Here is a 21838-nt window from a genome sequence, read left to right on the forward strand (position 1 = left end):
ACCTTTGTTGGTTGTTTAGAAAAGATTTTAATGTAAAAAACAAATAGACGGAAACAATACATTTTAGAACATACATTTATAGGAACTTTTTGGACCCCAGGAACAACCTCCTGAAGTTTGTTCGGTATATTTCATTTACACCCTGTATAATTAACCCATGTGGAATGTGATGCACACAGTCACGTCAAAAATTAATAACCTTGTGGGCAAATCTTGAATTATTTCTTGTTTTATAGATTGTAAAAACACCATTGGAATGAATAGGATAATAACACAACTTATATAACAATATACATTTTAATAATAAACTATAAACATTTTCAAAATATTACAAAATAAACCCCACACTTCTGCACATTCAAAACAGGTTTCTGCAAATAGGGCAGGTTGATTTGTTGCTTGTTGTAAACCATTTGTACTGGAAAGAAACAAATTCAAGAATTAAATAGTAGCATTGGTCAAGTATAAAGATCATGCATTTTATTAATTTAACACACAAGAGGCCACATCAACAACAGCTTGTCACACACTGTATGGATGTATTACAATTCTGTTATTATCGTTATTAACAGCTCAAGAGCTCGTCTTGTCTCTCATACATTTCTTTATGTGACTTTGGCATCTGATGGTCTTTTACACATTTTGGTTTCAAAATAATGAAAATGTTTTAGTTTCTTGCAAACAGTTCTGCAATATTTACTGAGACGAGGATTTAAAATTATGAATAGATACACTTACTTCTAATACATTAACTATTTTCTTTTAAAGTATAATAAATATGTCATTTACATGTGTCATAAAATGTACATGCTGCAATTTGCTCACATGCTATCTCTGTAATGTGTAAATTTTGAGTCATATTGTGCGGTACTTTTACATGGTTTTTTATTTGAAAATTATTTTAATTTGTGTATTCTAAGAGACAAATATTTAAATTCCAAATGGAAGTAAATCACAAAAAAATTAAAAAATTAACATTTAGCAAATTGGTTCTATATGACTCCTATCTTCTAGTGTCCATAAGTTGATATCTCCATGTTGAGATTTTGTCACAAGGTCAACTTTTATTTTTTAAGGCTCTCAATTTTAAAGCACAATTAATTACCACTAAATATTTATGCTATCCCAACCTATTTTAGTGAAATATACTAACAATTAGTTATTTTTAGAAAAATGCCCATTTAATGTGAACATCTTGAAACAGTTTGTAAGACACTTTATTCAACCATTGATTGACTTGAAATGGTCTGTGGTTTGGTTTGGTGATATGACTCTTATCTCAAACAAGATAAGGTTATGTTGGTTTCCTATCTTAACCTTTGATAATTTATAAGAATAATTGTACATAAACAATTAATCATAGATTGTAAGGTTATAAACAACAGAGTCCTCTTTAGACATCTACTATTCGAATGAACAAACTGCCAGTAGTTATAACCTGTACAAGTATAAACATGCATAGGCTCCATAAAGAATTGAAGCTGAAAGGCTGAAGCTGCTTACAAAATTAGCTTTATATATTAATAAAAGAGGATTTTATAAAAATTGTATGACAATTCCTCTACCTGTTGTTAAAGTTCATTTCCTGATAGACACAGTAATAGGGTGAAAATATGAAATTTGTTGTGAAAGGTCTGACAGTACTAAGATACTCAAGAGACAGTGAAAAAGGAACTACTTGCGAAACTGGTATGACAGTTTAACTTACTTACATTAAAACATAAAACCAATATTTAACACTTTTATTATTTTATGAGGCCTTTCGATATCAAAGATATCTTCTTCAGAAACATCACAAAAGTAAATAAAAAAAAAAACTGGTATGACAGTACTAAGATACGAGACAGTGAGAATGGAACTCCTTGCGTCAGGTCTAACAGTACTAAGATACTCACGAGACAGTGAGAATGGAACTACTTGCGACAGGTCTGACAATACTGAGATACTCACGAGACAGTGAGAGTGGAACTTCTTGCAACAGGTCTGACAGTACTGAGATACTCACGAGACAGTGAGAATGGAACTTCTTGCAACAGGTCTGACAATATTGAGATACTCACAAGACAGTGAGAGTGGAACTTCATGCAATAGGTCTGACTATACTAAGATACTCACGAGACAGTGAGAGTGGAACTTCTTGCAACAGGTCTGACAGTACTGAGATACTCACGAGACAGTGAGAATGGAACTTCTTGCAACAGGTCTGACAATACTGAGATACTCACGAGACAGTGAGAGTGGAACTTCTTGCAACAGGTCTGACAGTACTGAGATACTCACGAGACAGTGAGAATGGGACCTCTTGCGACAGGTCTGACAATACTGAGATACTCACGAGACAGTGAGAATGGAACTTCTTGCAACAGGTCTGACAATACTGAGATACTCACAAGACAGTGAGAGTGGAACTTCTTGCAACAGGTCTGACAATACTGAGATACTCACAAGACAGTGAGAGTGGAACTTCTTGCAATAGGTCTGACTATACTAAGATACTCACGAGACAGTGAGAGTGGAACTTCTTGCGATAGGTCTGACTGTACTAAGATACTCACGAGAAGTGAGAGTGGAACTTCTTGCAACAGGTCTTACAGTACTAAGATACTCACGAGACAGTGAGAGTGGAACTTCTTGCGACAGGTCTGACAGTACTGAGATACTCATAGACAATGAGAGTGGAACTTTTTTGCAACAGGTCTTACAGTACTAAGATACTCACGAGACAGTGAGATTGGAACTTCTTGCAACAGGTCTGACAGTACTGAGATACTCATAGACAGTGAGAATGGAACTTCTTGCAACAGGTCTTACAGTACTAAGATACTCACGAGACAGTGAGAGTGGAATTTCTTGTGACAGGTCTGACAATATTGAGATACTCACAAGACAGTGAGAGTGGAACTTCATGCAATAGGTCTGACTATACTAAGATACTCACGAGACAGTGAGAGTGGAACTTCTTGCAACAGGTCTGACAATACTGAGATACTCACGAGACAGTGAGAGTGGAACTTCTTGCAACAGGTCTGACAGTACTGAGATACTCACGAGACAGTGAGAATGGAACTTCTTGCAACAGGTCTGACAATACTGAGATACTCACGAGACAGTGAGAGTGGAACTTCTTGCAACAGGTCTGACAGTACTGAGATACTCACGAGACAGTGAGAATGGGACCTCTTGCGACAGGTCTGACAATACTGAGATACTCACGAGACAGTGAGAATGGAACTTCTTGCAACAGGTCTGACAATACTGAGATACTCACAAGACAGTGAGAGTGGAACTTCTTGCAACAGGTCTGACAATACTGAGATACTCACAAGACAGTGAGAGTGGAACTTCTTGCAATAGGTCTGACTATACTAAGATACTCACGAGACAGTGAGAGTGGAACTTCTTGCGATAGGTCTGACTGTACTAAGATACTCACGAGAAGTGAGAGTGGAACTTCTTGCAACAGGTCTTACAGTACTAAGATACTCACGAGACAGTGAGAGTGGAACTTCTTGCGACAGGTCTGACAGTACTGAGATACTCATAGACAATGAGAGTGGAACTTTTTGCAACAGGTCTTACAGTACTAAGATACTCACGAGACAGTGAGATTGGAACTTCTTGCAACAGGTCTGACAGTACTGAGATACTCATAGACAGTGAGAATGGAACTTCTTGCAACAGGTCTTACAGTACTAAGATACTCACGAGACAGTGAGAGTGGAATTTCTTGTGACAGGTCTGACAATATTGAGATACTCACAAGACAGTGAGAGTGGAACTTCATGCAATAGGTCTGACTATACTAAGATACTCACGAGACAGTGAGAGTGGAACTTCTTGCAACAGGTCTGACAATACTGAGATACTCACGAGACAGTGAGAGTGGAACTTCTTGCAACAGGTCTGACAGTACTGAGATACTCACGAGACAGTGAGAATGGAACTTCTTGCAACAGGTCTGACAATACCGAGATACTCACGAGACAGTGAGAGTGGAACTTCTTGCAACAGGTCTGACAGTACTGAGATACTCACGAGACAGTGAGAATGGGACCTCTTGCGACAGGTCTGACAATACTGAGATACTCACGAGACAGTGAGAATGGAACTTCTTGCAACAGGTCTGACAATACTGAGATACTCACGAGACAGTGAGAGTGGAACTTCTTGCAACAGGTCTGACAGTACTGAGATACTCACGAGACAGTGAGAATGGAACTTCTTGCAACAGGTCTGACAATACTGAGATACTCACGAGACAGTGAGAGTGGAACTTCTTGCAACAGGTCTGACAGTACTGAGATACTCACGAGACAGTGAGAATGGGACCTCTTGCGACAGGTCTGACAATACTGAGATACTCACGAGACAGTGAGAATGGAACTTCTTGCAACAGGTCTGACAATACTGAGATACTCACAAGACAGTGAGAGTGGAACTTCTTGCAACAGGTCTGACAATACTGAGATACTCACAAGACAGTGAGAGTGGAACTTCTTGCAACAGGTCTGACAGTACTGAGATACTCACGAGACAGTGAGAATGGAACTTCTTGCAACAGGTCTGACAATACTGAGATACTCACGAGACAGTGAGAGTGGAACTTCTTGCAACAGGTCTGACAGTACTGAGATACTCACGAGACAGTGAGAATGGGACCTCTTGCGACAGGTCTGACAATACTGAGATACTCACGAGACAGTGAGAATGGAATTTCTTGCAACAGGTCTGACAATACTGAGATACTCACAAGACAGTGAGAGTGGAACTTCTTGCAACAGGTCTGACAATACTGAGATACTCACAAGACAGTGAGAGTGGAACTTCTTGCAATAGGTCTGACTATACTAAGATACTCACGAGACAGTGAGAGTGGAACTTCTTGCAACAGGTCTGACAGTACTAAGATACTCACGAGACAGTGAGAGTGGAACTTCTTGCGACAGGTCTGACAGTACTGAGATACTCACGAGACAGTGAGAGTGGAACTTCTTGCAACAGGTCTGACAGTACTGAGATACTCATAGACAGTGAGAGTGGAACTTCTTGCAACAGGTCTTACAGTACTAAGATACTCACGAGACAGTGAGAGTGGAACTTCTTGCAACAGGTCTGACAGTACTGAGATACTCACGAGACAGTGAGAATGGAACTTCTTGCAACAGGTCTGACAATACTGAGATACTCACAAGACAGTGAGAGTGGAACTTCTTGCAATAGGTCTGACTATACTAAGATACTCACGAGACAGTGAGAGTGGAACTTCTTGTGACAGGTCTGACGATACTGAGATACTCATAGACAGTGAGAATGGAACTTCTTGCAACAGGTCTTACAGTACTAAGATACTCACGAGACAGTGAGAGTGGAACTTCTTGTGACAGGTCTGACAGTACTGAGATACTCACGAGACAGTGAGAGTGGAACTTCTTGCAACAGGTCTGACAGTACTGAGATACTCACGAGACAGTGAGAATGGGACCTCTTGCGACAGGTCTGACAATACTGAGATACTCACGAGACAGTGAGAATGGAACTTCTTGCAACAGGACTGACAATACTGAGATACTCACAAGACAGTGAGAGTGGAACTTCTTGCAACAGGTCTGACAATACTGAGATACTCACAAGACAGTGAGAGTGGAACTTCTTGCAATAGGTCTGATTATGCTAAGATACTCACGAGACAGTGAGAGTGGAACATCTTGCGATAGGTCTGACTGTACTAAGATACTCACGAGAAGTGAGAGTGGAACTTCTTGCAACAGGTCTGACAGTACTGAGATACTCACGAGACAGTGAGAATGGGACCTCTTGCGAAAGGTCTGACAATACTGAGATACTCACGAGACAGTGAGAATGGAACTTCTTGCAACAGGACTGACAATACTGAGATACTCACAAGACAGTGAGAGTGGAACTTCTTGCAACAGGTCTGACAATACTGAGATACTCACAAGACAGTGAGAGTGGAACTTCTTGCAATAGGTCTGACTATACTAAGATGCTCACGAGACAGTGAGAGTGGAACTTCTTGCGATAGGTCTGACTGTACTAAGATACTCACGAGAAGTGAGAGTGGAACTTCTTGCAACAGGTCTTACAGTACTAAGATACTCACGAGACAGTGAGAGTGGAACTTTTTGTGACAGGTCTGACAGTACTGAGATACTCATAGACAGTGAGAGTGGAACTTCTTGCAACAGGTCTTACAGTACTAAGATACTCACGAGACAGTGAGAGTGGAACTTCTTGCAACAGGTCTGACAGTACTGAGATACTCACGAGACAGTGAGAATGGAACTTCTTGCAACAGGTCTGACAATACTGAGATACTCACAAGACAGTGAGAGTGGAACTTCTTGCAATAGGTCTGACTATACTAAGATACTCACGAGACAGTGAGAGTGGAACTTCTTGTGACAGGTCTGACGATACTGAGATACTCACGAGACAGTGAGAGTGGAACTTCTTGCAACAGGTCTGACAGTACTGAGATACTCACGAGACACTGAGAGTGGAACTTCTTGCGACAGGTCTGACAGTACTGAGATACTCATAGACAGTGAGAGTGGAACTTCTTGCAACAGGTCTTACAGTACTAAGATACTCACGAGACAGTGAGAGTGGAACTTCTTGCGACAGGTCTGACAGGTGAGCTTGGGCAGCTGGTGGCTGACACTGTGCAGGATTGCGAAACAGATGTAACACTCTTCCACTCCCTCAAACCTCTTGTCCAGGTTGTGCTTCCATAGTTCCAGAGCGTCCCAGATGGACCCATTCTACACAGAAACAAATCATTTGTGTCAGAGTATAGGACATGTTATTGAACAGAAGTTTTAACTTCTTGCCTATCCCAACTGAAAATAACAATAAAACTTTCTTGTAACGTGATCTGACTTGCACAATGATATGTTCTGACTTGCAAAATTATATGATCTTACCTGCACAATAAAATATTCTTACTAATTCAAGATCTGTTTCTGATGTCATTTGTTTTTAATGTCTTATAATGAATTTAAGGCAGGCAGAAAGTAGTGTAATGATTTTATATAAATGAACACAATGACAATTTTTTAAGAATTTTCATTTTTAGCACAATAACAAGATATTCTCAAGCAATGTTGTATATTTTAATACCCCTTTACAGAAGCAAATTGTTGCAGAAGATGTATAACTCAGTATGAAAACAGTGGAATTGAATATAATGAGTTTTAACCCTTCGCGCGCTGTTGTCAAATATAACCGCCAAATTTTACTTTGCTAAAAACGCTGTTGACAAATATACTCGCATTTAAACATTGAGTTTATTATTGGGAGTAAGTAGTACCCAGTTTTGCCGGTGGAGTGCAGCAGCTGCTGGAGCATAAATCCCTCAATAGAAAAACACAGTAATAGTTTTCCCCGCCTCCCGGTTGTTCTCCAAGCTGCAAAATGGCGGCGCACTACCCATGCCACTGCCTGTTTTGCCAGACACTAGCGCTACTGACAAATAAACTCGCCGGTTTAGTTCGTTCGTGGACTGCGATTGGAACTGTTATGCATACGTTGTCAAATAGGTTTTTGACATATTGGGAAGATGTGTTGTGTGTACAACTAACTGAAGAGTTTTTTGACAGATAAAAATGTTTGAATCCCCCCAAAATATGGAGGTAAGTACAAGTTTTAAATAGAAACCCCTAGCAAGTGACACCTCATTTTAGATGTCGACGATGAGGAAGCTCAAAACGAAGCATTTACATCGTTTTGACATAAGTGACACCTATGAATAGGTTAAGCGGTAGTCTCACAAGGTGCACAATTGAGTACACTACGATGTTCTGACACGATTTCTATAAAACAGTGCATCGTTTTGAGCTTCTTCGTCGCCGACTTTCTTTTATCTCTTCAGACGAACATGACTCCAGATTCCAGGAGTCAAGTATGAGACAGCGTCAGATACCAGACACTGCAATAAAAAGGAATGTGAACTGGAGCTAAACTCAACATTCAAATTGAATGAACCCTTCCTATCATAGCTATGATATGTGTGAACCAGAGTGAACTATTCTAAAGGTGTACCTGGTGAGTAAGGAAGATGGTGATCTGCATGAGCCACTGCCTAGTCTGGATGCTGGATACCATCTGTTGTCCACTCTTGACCTTGACCTGCCCGAGGGGATGATTGTGGGCCAACTCGATGATAAGCACCATACGAGACTCCTCTAATGTGTAGACTGCACACACTTCCTTGTTTGAGATCACATGGACCTGTAAGCACACATACCAGTTAGTCATGAATCATGAACTGGTGAGAACAAATTATCTTATGGAATATCACACTATTAGACGGAAAAAAATATGTAATGGTATCTGGCATGAAAATAAATTACTTCAATGTACATTTTTTCATTAAACCCTAAAACTGGCAAATTCACAATTAAAACTAAATTAAATTTTAGATCATCCTGTAGGTCTATATTTAAACACCTAAATTAATTTATTGTTCTATCACTATATATATGAAATGAAGTCTTAATGTACAGTATATCCATAAAAACTTAGGTAATAATATCACCACAAAAGATCATGATTACAATACAAGACAGAGAGACAGACTTACATAGCAAATATATAGAACTAAATTATCTGAAATGTCTCCTTATTACAAAGAACAAAAATTTGATAATAAAATTCCAATATCTTTATCCTCTTTGCCTCTAGAAAAGTCCTATAACATTAAAAAAATATCTTAATTATTAATAGAGAAAGGATATTATATATTATTCGGAAATTGATTTTCTAATTGATGTAACCTTCATTGAATAAATTACTCTACAATAATAATAAAAAATATATATTAATTCCACTGTATTTATTTTATCACTCATTATTTTTAAATGTGTTTTAAGTTTTGTACATTATTTTATTTTAGGATTAGAATAGCTACATCCACCTTCATTTAATTTTAATATGAATAAAATTATAACCTGTACCTGTACCGTTAGAATTTAATGTTTTATGTGTGTTTATGTATGTATTTAAAAGCTGGATCACTGTTTGCGTGATTAATATCAATGAATTATTAATTATTTTTATAATTCTTTAGGATAAGTATATTTTAAACTATATTGACGAGTCACCTGTTCAATGTAGAACTTATCTACTACAATACGTAATGTTACGTGACAAGAAATTTCTGAAATCAGTGATGCAATTTACCCATTTTTGAACTGACAAGAGTCGTGATTTACGACTCACAATATGGTACAATACTATTTTAGTGCACAACCTTCTTTGCTGACCTGTATTGACAGTGTTACCTTGTTTTGCTTTCATGATAACGCTGGTTATTACGTTATTTATTTTGGAACTTGGATTACCATTATTGCTGTCTGTTGGATACCACAAGAATCGTATTGTATGTAATTTTGGATTGGTCTATGTTGTTTCTTCTTATTGAATGGAGTGTCGCTTGATGTTGATTTGTAGATAGTAGAGTAAGTAAGGGAATTATTGAATTATACACCTGTAGTTTCTACCCCTGATTGCCATTTAAAATATTATACGTCTTGTAAATAATTATTTGCTAAATCAAATCAAATCAATCTCTTTATTGCATTTTGACAATGGACATTGTATTGCAAAAGTCAGAAGTAAGTAAGATAAACCACAGGCTTAGACGTTCAAAACACATTCATACTTACAATTCATGCATTCACTCAAACACATTCAAACTGACTTCAGATCCAAGTTAAATTTAGACATCCCAGCGGCTGACCATGAATTCATCGACAGAATAAAACGCTTTGGACACCAAAAGGCGTTTAAGACGAGTTTTGAATTGATGTTGATTGGCGGAATGTTTGACACTTTCAGGGAGCTTGTTGATTAGTCTGACACCAACTTGTTGAGGGAGATGGTTTTTTATATACTAAAAAAAGTATATAAAAACCCGTTAAAAACAAGGAAAATACTAAGCACTGAAGGATTTCACCATAAAACTACACTTGGAGCTTGTTGTCTTGGAGACTGATCTCATGGTGGTTAAAGGGTTAAACCATCTAATTACCATATTTATTTAATAATTTCTCACTTTCTTTGCTGTACTCTTTTATATAAACATTTATTGTTTCTGTTCTGTTTAATTTTATGTGGTCTTTATCCTACATTGTTACAATATGTATGGTATTTAGTATGGTTTTTATTATCAAGTAACAATAAAAGTGACATTTCTATGGAACACTTTCCTCCAAAAGTTTCTTAGCCTAAGTATTTTCACTATCTTTTGTATATTGAAGTTTTTTGCAAATTAATGTATTACTAGCTGTTACCCGCGACTTCGCACGTAATCTTAGAACCAAAGTCCTTATATTACTTAGTAAAAGCAATTATGATGTAATATGATGGAAGTCCTATACAAATTTTAAAATGTAAGTAGGCATACATCAGGTAGATATTATTTAAGTTCGTGGTAAATAGTATCAGAGTTTAACTTAATTATTATATCATGTTTGGCATGTGTAGGAGCATTTCTGGTTCTAATTATTTATATACACAACGCCACAGCTGAATCTGCCTTGTCATTCCGATCAAGAAAACACAAATCTCAGATCACACAGGTCTCGGAAACTTACTTTGGTCAAAAAGCGTATATTTCCAGTCCTTGTCATATATTTCAGGTCTAAGATATTTCCAGTACTATAGTAGAGTTTGCCTTGTTGTTCTGACGAAGAAGAAATATATATACAAAGTGTTTGAAAAGTCTTGGTACGGCTTAATATTTTTTAAACCATAGCAGATAACATCTATAAACTTTGCACAGTGTCATATGGCCTTGTAAACTATTTTTCCTTGCTGTTACCATGACATGCCAACCATGGGGGGACGGCCCACAGAGGAAAACATGGAAATCTTAAATTAAAGCATGGGTCGAGTGATACCTCATTTTAAAGAGCTCACTTAGTAGAGTTGAATTCCGCAAACCGCATCTCAAAAGGTTTATTCAATCAGAAATGGCGGGTTGTTTTAGGTACACATTGTGAAGTACATTATGCGCTGCCATTTCTGACTGGATCGTCGTATTCTGATGCGGTAGGCGGCGTTTCACTCTACTAACCAATGGTTTCACTGATTAGTATTTATAAAAAATAACAAAAAAATTTAATTCAAATTAAATGGTAAGTTAACTATTTCACCAACAAAGTACAATGGTACCTAAGTATTAATATTATCCACTTTAACATTTTTAAATGTTTAAACTAATTTATTTAAGAGGAACTTGGATGTTTACTATTGTAAAAGTTTCCATTCATGAATGATGTCACTTTCTAATGTATTTTCACATATTGAATAAAATAGCATTGCTAGTGTGTATAACTATGTTAATTCATAAACATAAAGACGACGAATTCATTTTAGTTTTATTTATTGTGTTATAAATTTATGACATAATTTGCTAATTAAAAAAAGTCAGTGAAAACACACCTGTTAGTAAAGTGATACGCCGCTTACCGCATTAGAATACGACGATCCAGTCAGAAATGGCAGCGCATAATGTACTTCACAATGTGTAACTAAAACAACCCGCCATTTCTGATTGGATAAACCTTTTGAGATGCGGTTTGTGGCATTCAACTCTACTAAGTGAGCTCTTTAAAATGAGGTATCACTCGACCCATGCTTTAATTTAAGATTTCCATGTTTCCTCTGTGGGCCGTCCCCCCATGGTTGGCATGTCATGGTAATAGCAAGGAAAAATAATTTACATAGCCATATGACACTGTGCAAAGTTTATAGATGTTATCTGCTATGGTTTGTAAAATATTAAGCCGTACCCAGACTTTTCAAACACCTTGTATATATATACTTACGGAGGACCGAGATGCCTACTTCGGTTAATTAGTGCCTACTTAAGACCATTTAAATTCACTTGCCTACTATTTCACAGTTTAGCTTGCCATATTGCCTTGATCAAATTTTATATAAGTTCGATTATCTAGTTCTCGGAAATCTACTTTGGTCAACATCGTGTTGACATAGTTGAGTTTGCTAGGACTGAAAAGCCTATTACGACCTAGGGGGAAGTCCTACCTACTTCTTATGTACTTCCGGTATAAAGGGGAAATCCTTATTAAGGTTATGCAACATTCCAAAATAATCGTTATTAAAGTTTTGCGTTACACTTGTTTTTTGGACTGTAGCCAGGAAAAGAATGAATCGTTAAGGTATGTTAGTATTCATTTCTCTGTTTTTCCGTAAGCCATTGTTAAAATGTAATATCATAATGTCAAGGAAGCCCACCAGTTTAAAGTAACTTATGTGAAAACATTCATAACTTTGTTCATTAAGGTTAGTTTTATAACAGTATTTAATGCATTAGACGATTTTAATTCGTCCATCACGGGCGCAATCTGGAGTAAAATTTATATATTAATGTTTTATTTACTATCTGCATTACACTACCGATCAAGCACTGTTTACTTATTATTGATAAAATTCAAATGTAAACAGATGTTTCAGAAAGTTTGTCGAACTATAGCTGTCAACAGCTGTCAAAATACGTTTCGTTCTTATCATAACATTCGAGTGTAAACAAACTAATTTTTCAATTTAAATTCGACTTTATTTGGTGAAATGAATGTGTTATGGGTGGTAAAAAGCACTCTAAGTGTTAATTCAGACCAAAAGCTATACCTGTTCCAAATTTCAGCACAATCCGTATAGCAGTTTCAGCGTGATTTGAGGACAAACCTCCAAACATTCAAACTTTCGCATTTATAATATTAGTGGGATTTCAATTATATAATAAAATTAAAGTGACAGTTCCTCCACCAATGTCTTACGAATAGTAAGCTTGAGCTTTTTCCCTAAAGATAAAGTTTACAATGACATTTTTTTAATTTGGACAAAATACTGTCTTTATTTGATTTATAAAGTTGTTTATAAGTTTATATTAGCTAAGGTAGAATTTCCTTAAAAATTAAAATCTGAGTATAAATGCACTGCTCACCGTTACATTGTCGAATTTCTTCTCGTGCAACTGAATGGCTCGCATTTCCTCTGCGCAGAGATCGTGGCTGACATAAGTGGCTGTAACATGCTCCATCAGGGTGTAGGGTTTGTGATCAGCCTCGTTCCACCACCGGCGCATGGCAGCTGGCAAACGGCGCAGCACGACACCGTACACCCAGCAACTCAGCTGAGCTAGTCTCTCACTTCCCCACACTCCTAAACAACAAACATTCCGCATACTTCAGTGTAAAAAAGATCATGTTTAAATATAAATATACAATAATAAACCTTTTAACACTTTTTATAGAATTTATTTGTACAATATACATTTCAAACTCAACAAATTCATCATCAGGTACTTTTAGGGAAGTAAATAAATAATTGAAACCAAATTGTCATATGTTTTTAACTACATTGGTGGCTAAAGTTTTGTATTTATTTCAAATGTGATCAAATTATATTGTTTAACTATTGTTTAACAGTCTATCGAATAACAAATATTTTTTGTTAGAAAATCTTTGTCATTTAATAGTTTATTAGGATTAATTTTGGTACTTTTGTAAATTTCCAAATGTTCTAAAGTTGACAATAGGTGACTTTTTTGCATGTGTGTAAAATTTCAAGATTGTTTTCAATGTTCAAGATGAAAAAAAATTGAAGATAACAGATGTTTCATAATGACGATGGTTTCAAATGAATTCCACCAAATTTCCCATACTGTTTTCTACGGAATCATTACAGATCGTTTAGGAAAACATGTGTCCCCGATGGCTTCCAAAAATGTCACTGATCTTCAAAAAAACAAAGAGAAAAGGAGCAAAATAATCTAGTTGGTTTTTGCAGAAGCCTCAGATATGAGGGACAAACATATGTAAGGGAAAGCAAAGGTCATTTTAGGACTAAATACAGGGCCTTAGACTTGTTTCACTAAAAAAGTTTTATTAATGGAAATATTTACCCTTGGTTGAATATTTTTTATTCCTAATGACTATATAGAAATAGTATTTAACCTTTTAACCGCCACGCCCGAGATATATCGTGCAACTCTGGTTTTGTGAACAACCGCTAAGCCCGAGTATACACGTTATCAGCTGTTTATTGTATCAGCTGTTATTTTGTGTTACTTGGTGTTCTATTATGTTAGAAATGTCTAGTTGGTGGTGCACTCTTGTGGACATTACTCGAACTATTTGGACACAACGTGCTTTGTATTGTACACGAGTTCAGGAATGATTACTATAATATTTTACAAGGTGATTTCCGCTGTTTATTCATATATGTAGATAGTTGTGTGACAGTGGTAACATGTTGTAATTATTTGAGAAGTTTGTAAACACTGTTAATTGTTTACTCTATTTATTAAACTTGAAATGACGTGTTTAACATGTCATGCAGTATGTAACTAAGCCCAATGCTCGGGTGTCGCCGCGAATCCAGAAAAGCGGCAGTTTAAGGGTTAATTAGATTTTGACACTATTCATATGTGCATTGTACTATTAGTAGATAATGAGAATTTTGACTTTGACTAAATCAATGTAAATCTAATGCACAATTCCTCACCTTTTTCCAACTGCGGAGGCTTGGAGAAATACTGGACGAGTCGCTGATTGACCACGTCTCCGTGGAGAGCCGCCTCGGGCATCAGACAGAACACTGTCTTCATGAACACTTCCAAGTACCCCTCTCTGTGACAAAACATTTCTTAGATTTTACAAACAAAAGATCTACTATAGGATTTCAAATTATCATAGGTCCAAATTGATCTATCTAAAAAAAAAGTGAGTGGTACTATGTTTTGAAATTTGTATGCCTGTCCCAACAGCTTTGGCCAATTATTGGTTAATTTTCACTAGTGTAGAGCAGAGCCACCCCTGTATTGGTGACAAAACAACTGAGCCAATAGGAGAAAATATTTTTCAACAAAAGGAGATTCTCAATATTGATTTATGCCCTAGCTTGCTTGATTACCTTTGTTATTATTCCAAATATAATTTTAAGGAATGTTTATAAAAAATCTATATAGAACAATGCAGAAATAATGTTTTGAAATACAAAATCAATTAAAACAACTCAAGGGTCCACTCACAAATTTATGAATGCCAAAATGTTAATGTAAAAGAGTGTATTTTATGAATATTTACTATTTTAAATATATTTTATTTTAAATATATAAGGTTGTACTTTTTGTATCCGCCCCATGTTTATTTAAAATTCCACAAACCTGGACAGGTTTTTCACAAAAAACTATGTAAAAATGAGCATTGTCTTTAAGATTTTCAAAATAAGAATAAACCTGTATGTTAGCCAGGAATCCTAAGAACGTCCGTGAAAAATTTCAGTACAATCAGTTGAATAGTTTATGCGTGAAAGCGTAACAAACAAACTCACTTTTGCATTTATAAAACAACTTCTTCTATGGGGCAGCCTACTGCCATGCACTTTAACCACAAGGGCCTTTTGCGCACCCCAGAAGCACACCATGAGTCCTACCAGTTTATGATTTCAGCAGTTCCACAAACCACCGAAGATCAGACCTACAACCCGAGAAGTCATTGATCTATTTAGTGAGACAAGGTCCGACGCCACTCTGGAGGAAGGTGACTGTAGTACCATTCTGCTCATTCTCATACCCGGACGCAACCTCCACCTTCTCTCATGTTCAGCGCGAACCCATTTCAAGAGAGCCTCAAAGGATTCACACCTTGGAATACCGCAGAATGGTGTAGGACCTGTCATAATTGACGCTGAGCCCCGGTTGGCCAGGGCATCAGCTCTTTCATTCCCAGGGATCCCCTTGTAACCAGGTAACCAACAAACGGTCCAGCAATATAACTTAGGATATCAGCTTGAGTAAAATTGAATAGAATTTCAATTAATCTTTATAAAATATCTGGTGAGGTTGTTTTATATTGTAAGTTGATTACCTTCTGTCGTGTTGAACTGTATTTAATGTGTTTAAAGTCATTATTTATTGGTTCCTTTGTGTTGTGTTTTTAACTCTTTAAATGTGTTATTGGTTTAAGTTTTATAATAAATTGTTAAGAAGATAGAAGACACGCCAGTCAGGACATAAGTCACGAGTAGTTTGTAGAGTCAGAAGATAAAAAATTTGTAAAATATTCAACATTTTGTAAAGGCAGGGTTAACACTTTTTCAATGTGTTGTAAATTAATAACAGCATCATAATACTGGAAGTGGAAAAGTTCAATGTATGTAAATGCTATTGGAATCAAACACAAAATTTAATTTGTATTTATAGAAGGACGTCTAGTAAAAATGGATTGTAGAATTAAGTACTAATACTAAGTACTAAGTACTATTCTTAAAACTAAAATTTGCTTACATCTCAGTAACATTGAAAAGCGATAGGTTCTAAAACTAATTTTCAGTAAATCTATAATTTTTTAACTCGGATTACATTTAATCTTGATTAACCCGAATAAAAAGATAATTTATTTTATTTATTTATTTATTTTTAACACATGATTTTACAGAATCATGCCCCCACCAAGTCAAAATGACTTATCGGTGAAGTCCATATGAAACTTAAAAAAAGCAAGATTCAAAATTCCATTACAGTTTTATCAATTGTTTGTTTTGCTCATTTTAGTTTATGCGTTTATGCTTTTATCGTGGTTCATTTTAAAACTATAAATGAAACTCAGATTATCATCCAAGTCACGTAGTACTTCACAAAACGCAACAAACAACACATCACCTTAGCCAGGTAGTATAGAGCGCACGAAGCTGGGCACTGGCTTGGTAACACATCTCTAGTAGAGCGGACCATAGCAGTAAGTAGCAACGCACATAAGTGTAGCTGTCGGTGAACGGTTCTACAATGCAGGTGTCCCCAAAACTGTAAGAAACAAACACTAAACATTAGTACAAAACGTCAACGTTAATCCTGAAATTGTTAGTCACATTTCTTAGAACATCAGCCCACCTCTTCGATCCCGTAACATATTATTAGATATTAGAATTATTTATTTGTTAAAAAAAAGACTGACTATGAAAAAGGGTACTTAGGTGAGGTTAGGTATGTATTGAAAAAAATATGACTGTCAAATTAGTCTTTATAGAAATATTATAAGCATTATGAGGTAGCCGTTTTGTTTTGAAAGAGGATTTTGCAAATAAAAACAAAAATGTTAGCCAGCCATCATATTGACTGTAATGGTCATCATAAATGCATCCATAATTTATAAAAAGTATTATATTAGAAATTTATTTAAAAAAACCTAAATATTTCATTGAAGGAGGGTCCCTTCTTATTGGAAGAAGACCTCATAAACAAGAAGAACTCGACGCTTATGAAACATTATACATAAAAAATCAAAGATAAAATATTAAACAATGATTTTGGACCGATTCAAAGTTCACCCTCCCTTTAAAATGTAACTAAATTCTTTTTGGCCCAAACTTTTATAAATATATTAATATTTCTTTCATTTTACGTTTAATTAAACAAATCTTGTATTAAGCTTTATTCAGCTGATAATTGTTTTAAATTGTAAAATATTTATACTATTTCAAATTGTTGATTCATATCTGACGATGGCATTCTTCTTCCCTCAGGGGCGGTCTTACTTTCAAGGCCGTACGGGTAGTGGCGACCCCGAGGTACCTAGCTAATGCTCAGATCCCTTCTCTTCTTGTTCTGGAGGCCTATGGCTGGTACACTTCTCTATGTGTCAGCCTATCTCTCTTCTTCACTCTCTTCTATCTGAGGTAAAGTTCCTCAACTCTTCGATCTAGTTTCCCTTTCATTTCTCCCACTAGGGGCCAAGCCACGGTGGAACAGCGTAGGCCAGGGCTGAATGGCTGGTGGCAAACCAGTCCTATACTATGCGGACTCTGGGACACCGGCGACCCTCCAGTTTAAAAGCAGCTTACCCAGGCATGCGGGGCTCTGTCTGGGCGGACCTCCCATTCCCTAGCTTCTCGTGGGAACAACATGGAAAGAAATAAAAACAAAAAACAAAACAAACCAACCCTTGAAACAGCTCTGAAGCTGTTTCTAACCTACCTCTTCCTGCTGAGGTAGCTCCTGAAGCTACCTCGCACATACCACCACCTGGCAACACAACTCAAGAGGTTGTGTATGCCAACATCCCTACCTTCTCCTCAACAAAGTGCCTTAGGAACACAGGAGGTTCCATTGCCACACTGAAGCTCCCATACATGGCAAGGCTTTATCTGAGGAAGGCAGTACAAGCGCTGAGGTAGCAAAATCCCTTCAAGATATAGAAGATCAGCTCCTCAACAGCCCAAGCACTCCCATGTCTACAGGTACGCTGGATGATGCCACAGAGCAACTCGGCAACTCAGAATGAAGAGGCCCAATCTCACCACTGCTCAAAGAAGAGAAGCACTAAAGGCTAAACTTCTTGAAAAGGGTGAAGCTTTTGACCCTTCCAAGTGGAGGAGGGGGAAAAAGAAAGAAGAAAAAAAGAATCCCGAACGGCAGGAGGTCTCAACTCCGGGCCCAACTGCGGGTACCAAGGCGGGGGTGGGGTCGGCCAAACGCCCCAGAGGCACCTTGGTCACCCCGCCCTCCGCTGAGGGACCCGCAAAGAAGGCTAGGAGGGAAACCCAAAAGCCCGAAGCCCACGATCCCGAGGCCTCTGGTAGCACACCCAAGGCTACCTACAGAGAGGTCGCAGCGATTAAAATGGCCATAGCCCTCGAAGGCTACCCGGAAGCGAAGCTCAGTGCAGAGCAAGGAGAAGCCATCGAGGACGCAATTATGGAAGAAAATCCAACCCCTGGAGGATGGTTTCCGTTCCATCGTTTGCGGGCAACCTACCTAGAGGAAGGTGTTTTAATTGCTTCCTGCATCAACGAACACACCAAACGTTGGCTGGAAGAAGTTATCCAAAGAATAAAACCTCTGGGAGATGGATATCTCTCTGAGAGTGGGTCTGCGTAAGGACATCTTGAGGTCCACCAGGGTGTTTTTCAGAGCTCACCCGAAGCTTCTGAAGAAGACACCTGAAAAGGTACTTGAGATGTTCAATAAGCAGAACCCCAACCTGAATGTAAACGAGTGGAAAAATCCTTCCATCCAAGCCAGACCCGAAAGGTTACGGATTCGTCTGCTTCCTGGACGAGGTCTGCTACAAGGCTGTGAAGGCTTCCAACTGTAGAGCCAACTTAGGACTCTGGCAGGTCTCAATTGTCTCCTCGACAGTCAAGGACAATGCCAGGAGTTCTACAAATCAACCTCCAGCACAGTAGGGCTGCCTCGGCAGCCTTCTGCCAGTTCTTCCTCCAGGAGGGATTTGATCTGGCACTGATTCAAGAACCATGGCTTCACCAAGGGAGAGTGGCGGGCCTAAATGAAACCAAAGGTAAGTTAATTTACTGTACCTCTCTAAGGAATGTCAGAACCTGCATCCTGTTGAGGAGAGGCTTGGATTTTCTAACCCTCAACGAATTCTGCTCCAGAGAATCTCACTGTGGGCACACTGAACCTGGAAGAATGGAGGTATAGTGCAGAGCACAATTGTAGGCTCCGTATACTTGCCATATGATGCCAGGGAACTCCCTCCATCAAGAGACCTAGAGCTCCTGGTGGAAGAAGCACAAGCCAGACGTCAACAACTTCTTCTAGGTTGTGACGCCAACGCCCATCACTCTGCTGGATGGGGCAGCACCAACACTAACCCTAGAGGTGAGGCACTTTTACAATTTCTTCTAAGTAGGGACCTATTTATATGTAATAAAGGTAACCGCCCTACGTTCGCCAACACGAATTAGACAAGAAGTTATTGACATAACAATCTGCACACAAGGAATACTTGGAATGGTTGATAAGTGGCACGTAAGCGAAGAGGCCTCATTATCGGATCACAGGTATATCCTCTTTAACTTGCAAGATGAGGCTGCAGAGGTCCTCTATCGTAATCCAGGAGGACTGACTGGTTGGGATATAAGTCTGACCTTCAGTCACAGTTGGGGATCGGTAGGCGGAAGGGTGCGATGCTTCACAGACATAGATCAGATAGCTTCTGACCTGCAGAATGCTATAATCAATAGCTTCCATGACAATTGCCCATTGCGACGGGGGAAGAGTTCGAACCAATAGTAAGTGGGTGGACTGCAGACCTCGCTCGCAAAAGGGCTAATGTCAGGAAGCTGTACAATCAATGCAAAAAGGAGCCGTATCTGGGAGTCCTATCATAGAGCTCTAACAGAATACAGCCCTAGCAATTAAAAAAAGCAAAACAAAGTTCCTGGAGGCAGTTTACACAGAAGGTAAATGAGTTAAGCGCGGCAGCTAGACTGCAACGCTTGCTAGCCTCAGTCAAGTCCAACCGGTCACTTGGGATCTTTAAGGTCCCAGGGAGGTCAACACACTTCCGGGTCTAGTGATAGCCTCAAACTTCTCCTTGAGACTCACTTCCCTGATTGTATCTTTGAGAATGACGACACTGGAACGTCTGGTAATCACGAGGCAGGCTCACGGCAAGAGCTTGTCGTGGTAGCTGGGCCATTGCCAGAAGGATTGTCACTCTCTCTAAAGCCAAATGGGCAATTTCTAAATTTGCCCCTTTCAAATCTGCAGGAGGGGATGGAATCTTTCCGGCCCTGCTTCAACAAGGGCCGGAGAATCTCCTTACCCTTTCTATGTGAAACTATTCAGGGCGGAGCCTAGCCTATGGGTACATACCACAAGTCTGGCGTACTCAACAGGGTGGTCTTCATCCCTAAAAAAGGGAGAGCGGACTACTCTGTCCCTAAATCTTTTCGTCCCATCAGTTTATCTTCGTTTCTACTGAAAAACATTAGAAAGACTGGTGGAGAGGCACCTGAGAAAGGGAGTTCTCTCAGACACTCCCCTTCATCGCACCCACAAGGGGATGTCCTCAAGGAGGCATCCTGTCACCTCTACTGTGGAACCTAGTAGTAGATGGTCTACTTGAGGACCTTACTAACAACGGAATCTATGTCCAAGGATATGCAGACGACATAGTCCTTATGGTACAGGGAAAATACACAAATGTTGTTGTTGATATCATGAATACCAACCTTCAACATGTACACAAACTGGTTGTCAGGGAGAGGGACTGAAAGTAAATCCCTCTAAGACAGTAGTTGTACCATTCACTAGAAAAAAGAACCTAGAGTCTCTTTCTAGGCTGAAACTCGCATCCACTCAGCTGGAGTGGTCAAAGACAGTCAAATATTTAGGACTGACTCTAGACCATAAGCTTACGTGGAATGATCATCTTAATAATATCCTGCACAAAGCAAAGTGGGCGCTCATGACGTCCAGGAGACTTGCAGGAATCTCATGGGGCGTAAAACCCCATATAGCACTATGGCTTTACAAAGCAGTTGTAAGGCCTCAAATCACTTATGGTTCATTAGTCTGGTGGACAAAGGTGAATCAGGTAACTGCCAAAGCCAAGCTTGAAAGCTTACAAAGGCTTGGCACAATCTCTTTGTAACCGGAGCATTCAGGAGCAGTCCCTCAGCGACCCCTCGAGGTGGCTTTAGGACTTCTACCTCTTGATGTTCATATAAAAGCTGAAGCGCGTAAGTCAGCTTATCGGCTGATGGTTGCTGGCTTGTGGAGGAATGGCGCGTCTAACGCGAGCCATGGCGCCATCACTGAAGCTGTAAACCCAAGCGCTATTCTCGAAATGGTCTCCGACACAATGAGAACGGAGTTCGTATTCAATAAGCCATTCTCTGTTGACTTCTACTCCAGAGATGAGTGGAAATCGCAAGATAACATCCCAACAATAAGAAAGAGCTTTGTCTGGTACACGGATGGCTCGCTTATTAAGGGTAGAACTGGATATGGAGTGTTTAGTCAATCCCCTAGAACTGCCCT

The 21838-nt window shown here is 38.6% G+C and overlaps 1 protein-coding gene across 1 annotated transcript in view; it reads right to left on the reverse strand.

Annotated features, from left to right (window-relative positions):
• Positions 1-283: 283 nt before the first annotated feature.
• The window catches only part of LOC124358980, a 46140-nt gene continuing 24585 nt past the window's right edge, over positions 284-21838 (reverse strand). The window contains exons 15-20 of the mRNA XM_046811276.1: positions 16712-16852; positions 14554-14678; positions 12992-13209; positions 8062-8250; positions 6615-6782; positions 284-418 (exon numbers count right to left, since the gene is read on the reverse strand). Coding sequence (XP_046667232.1) covers positions 359-418; positions 6615-6782; positions 8062-8250; positions 12992-13209; positions 14554-14678; positions 16712-16852 — 901 coding nt within the window. The 3' untranslated portion in view covers positions 284-358. The remainder of the gene's footprint in view (positions 419-6614; positions 6783-8061; positions 8251-12991; positions 13210-14553; positions 14679-16711; positions 16853-21838) is intronic.

This window comes from Homalodisca vitripennis, chromosome 4, assembly GCF_021130785.1.
Source record: "Homalodisca vitripennis isolate AUS2020 chromosome 4, UT_GWSS_2.1, whole genome shotgun sequence".
NCBI classification, from domain to species: domain Eukaryota; kingdom Metazoa; phylum Arthropoda; class Insecta; order Hemiptera; family Cicadellidae; genus Homalodisca; species Homalodisca vitripennis.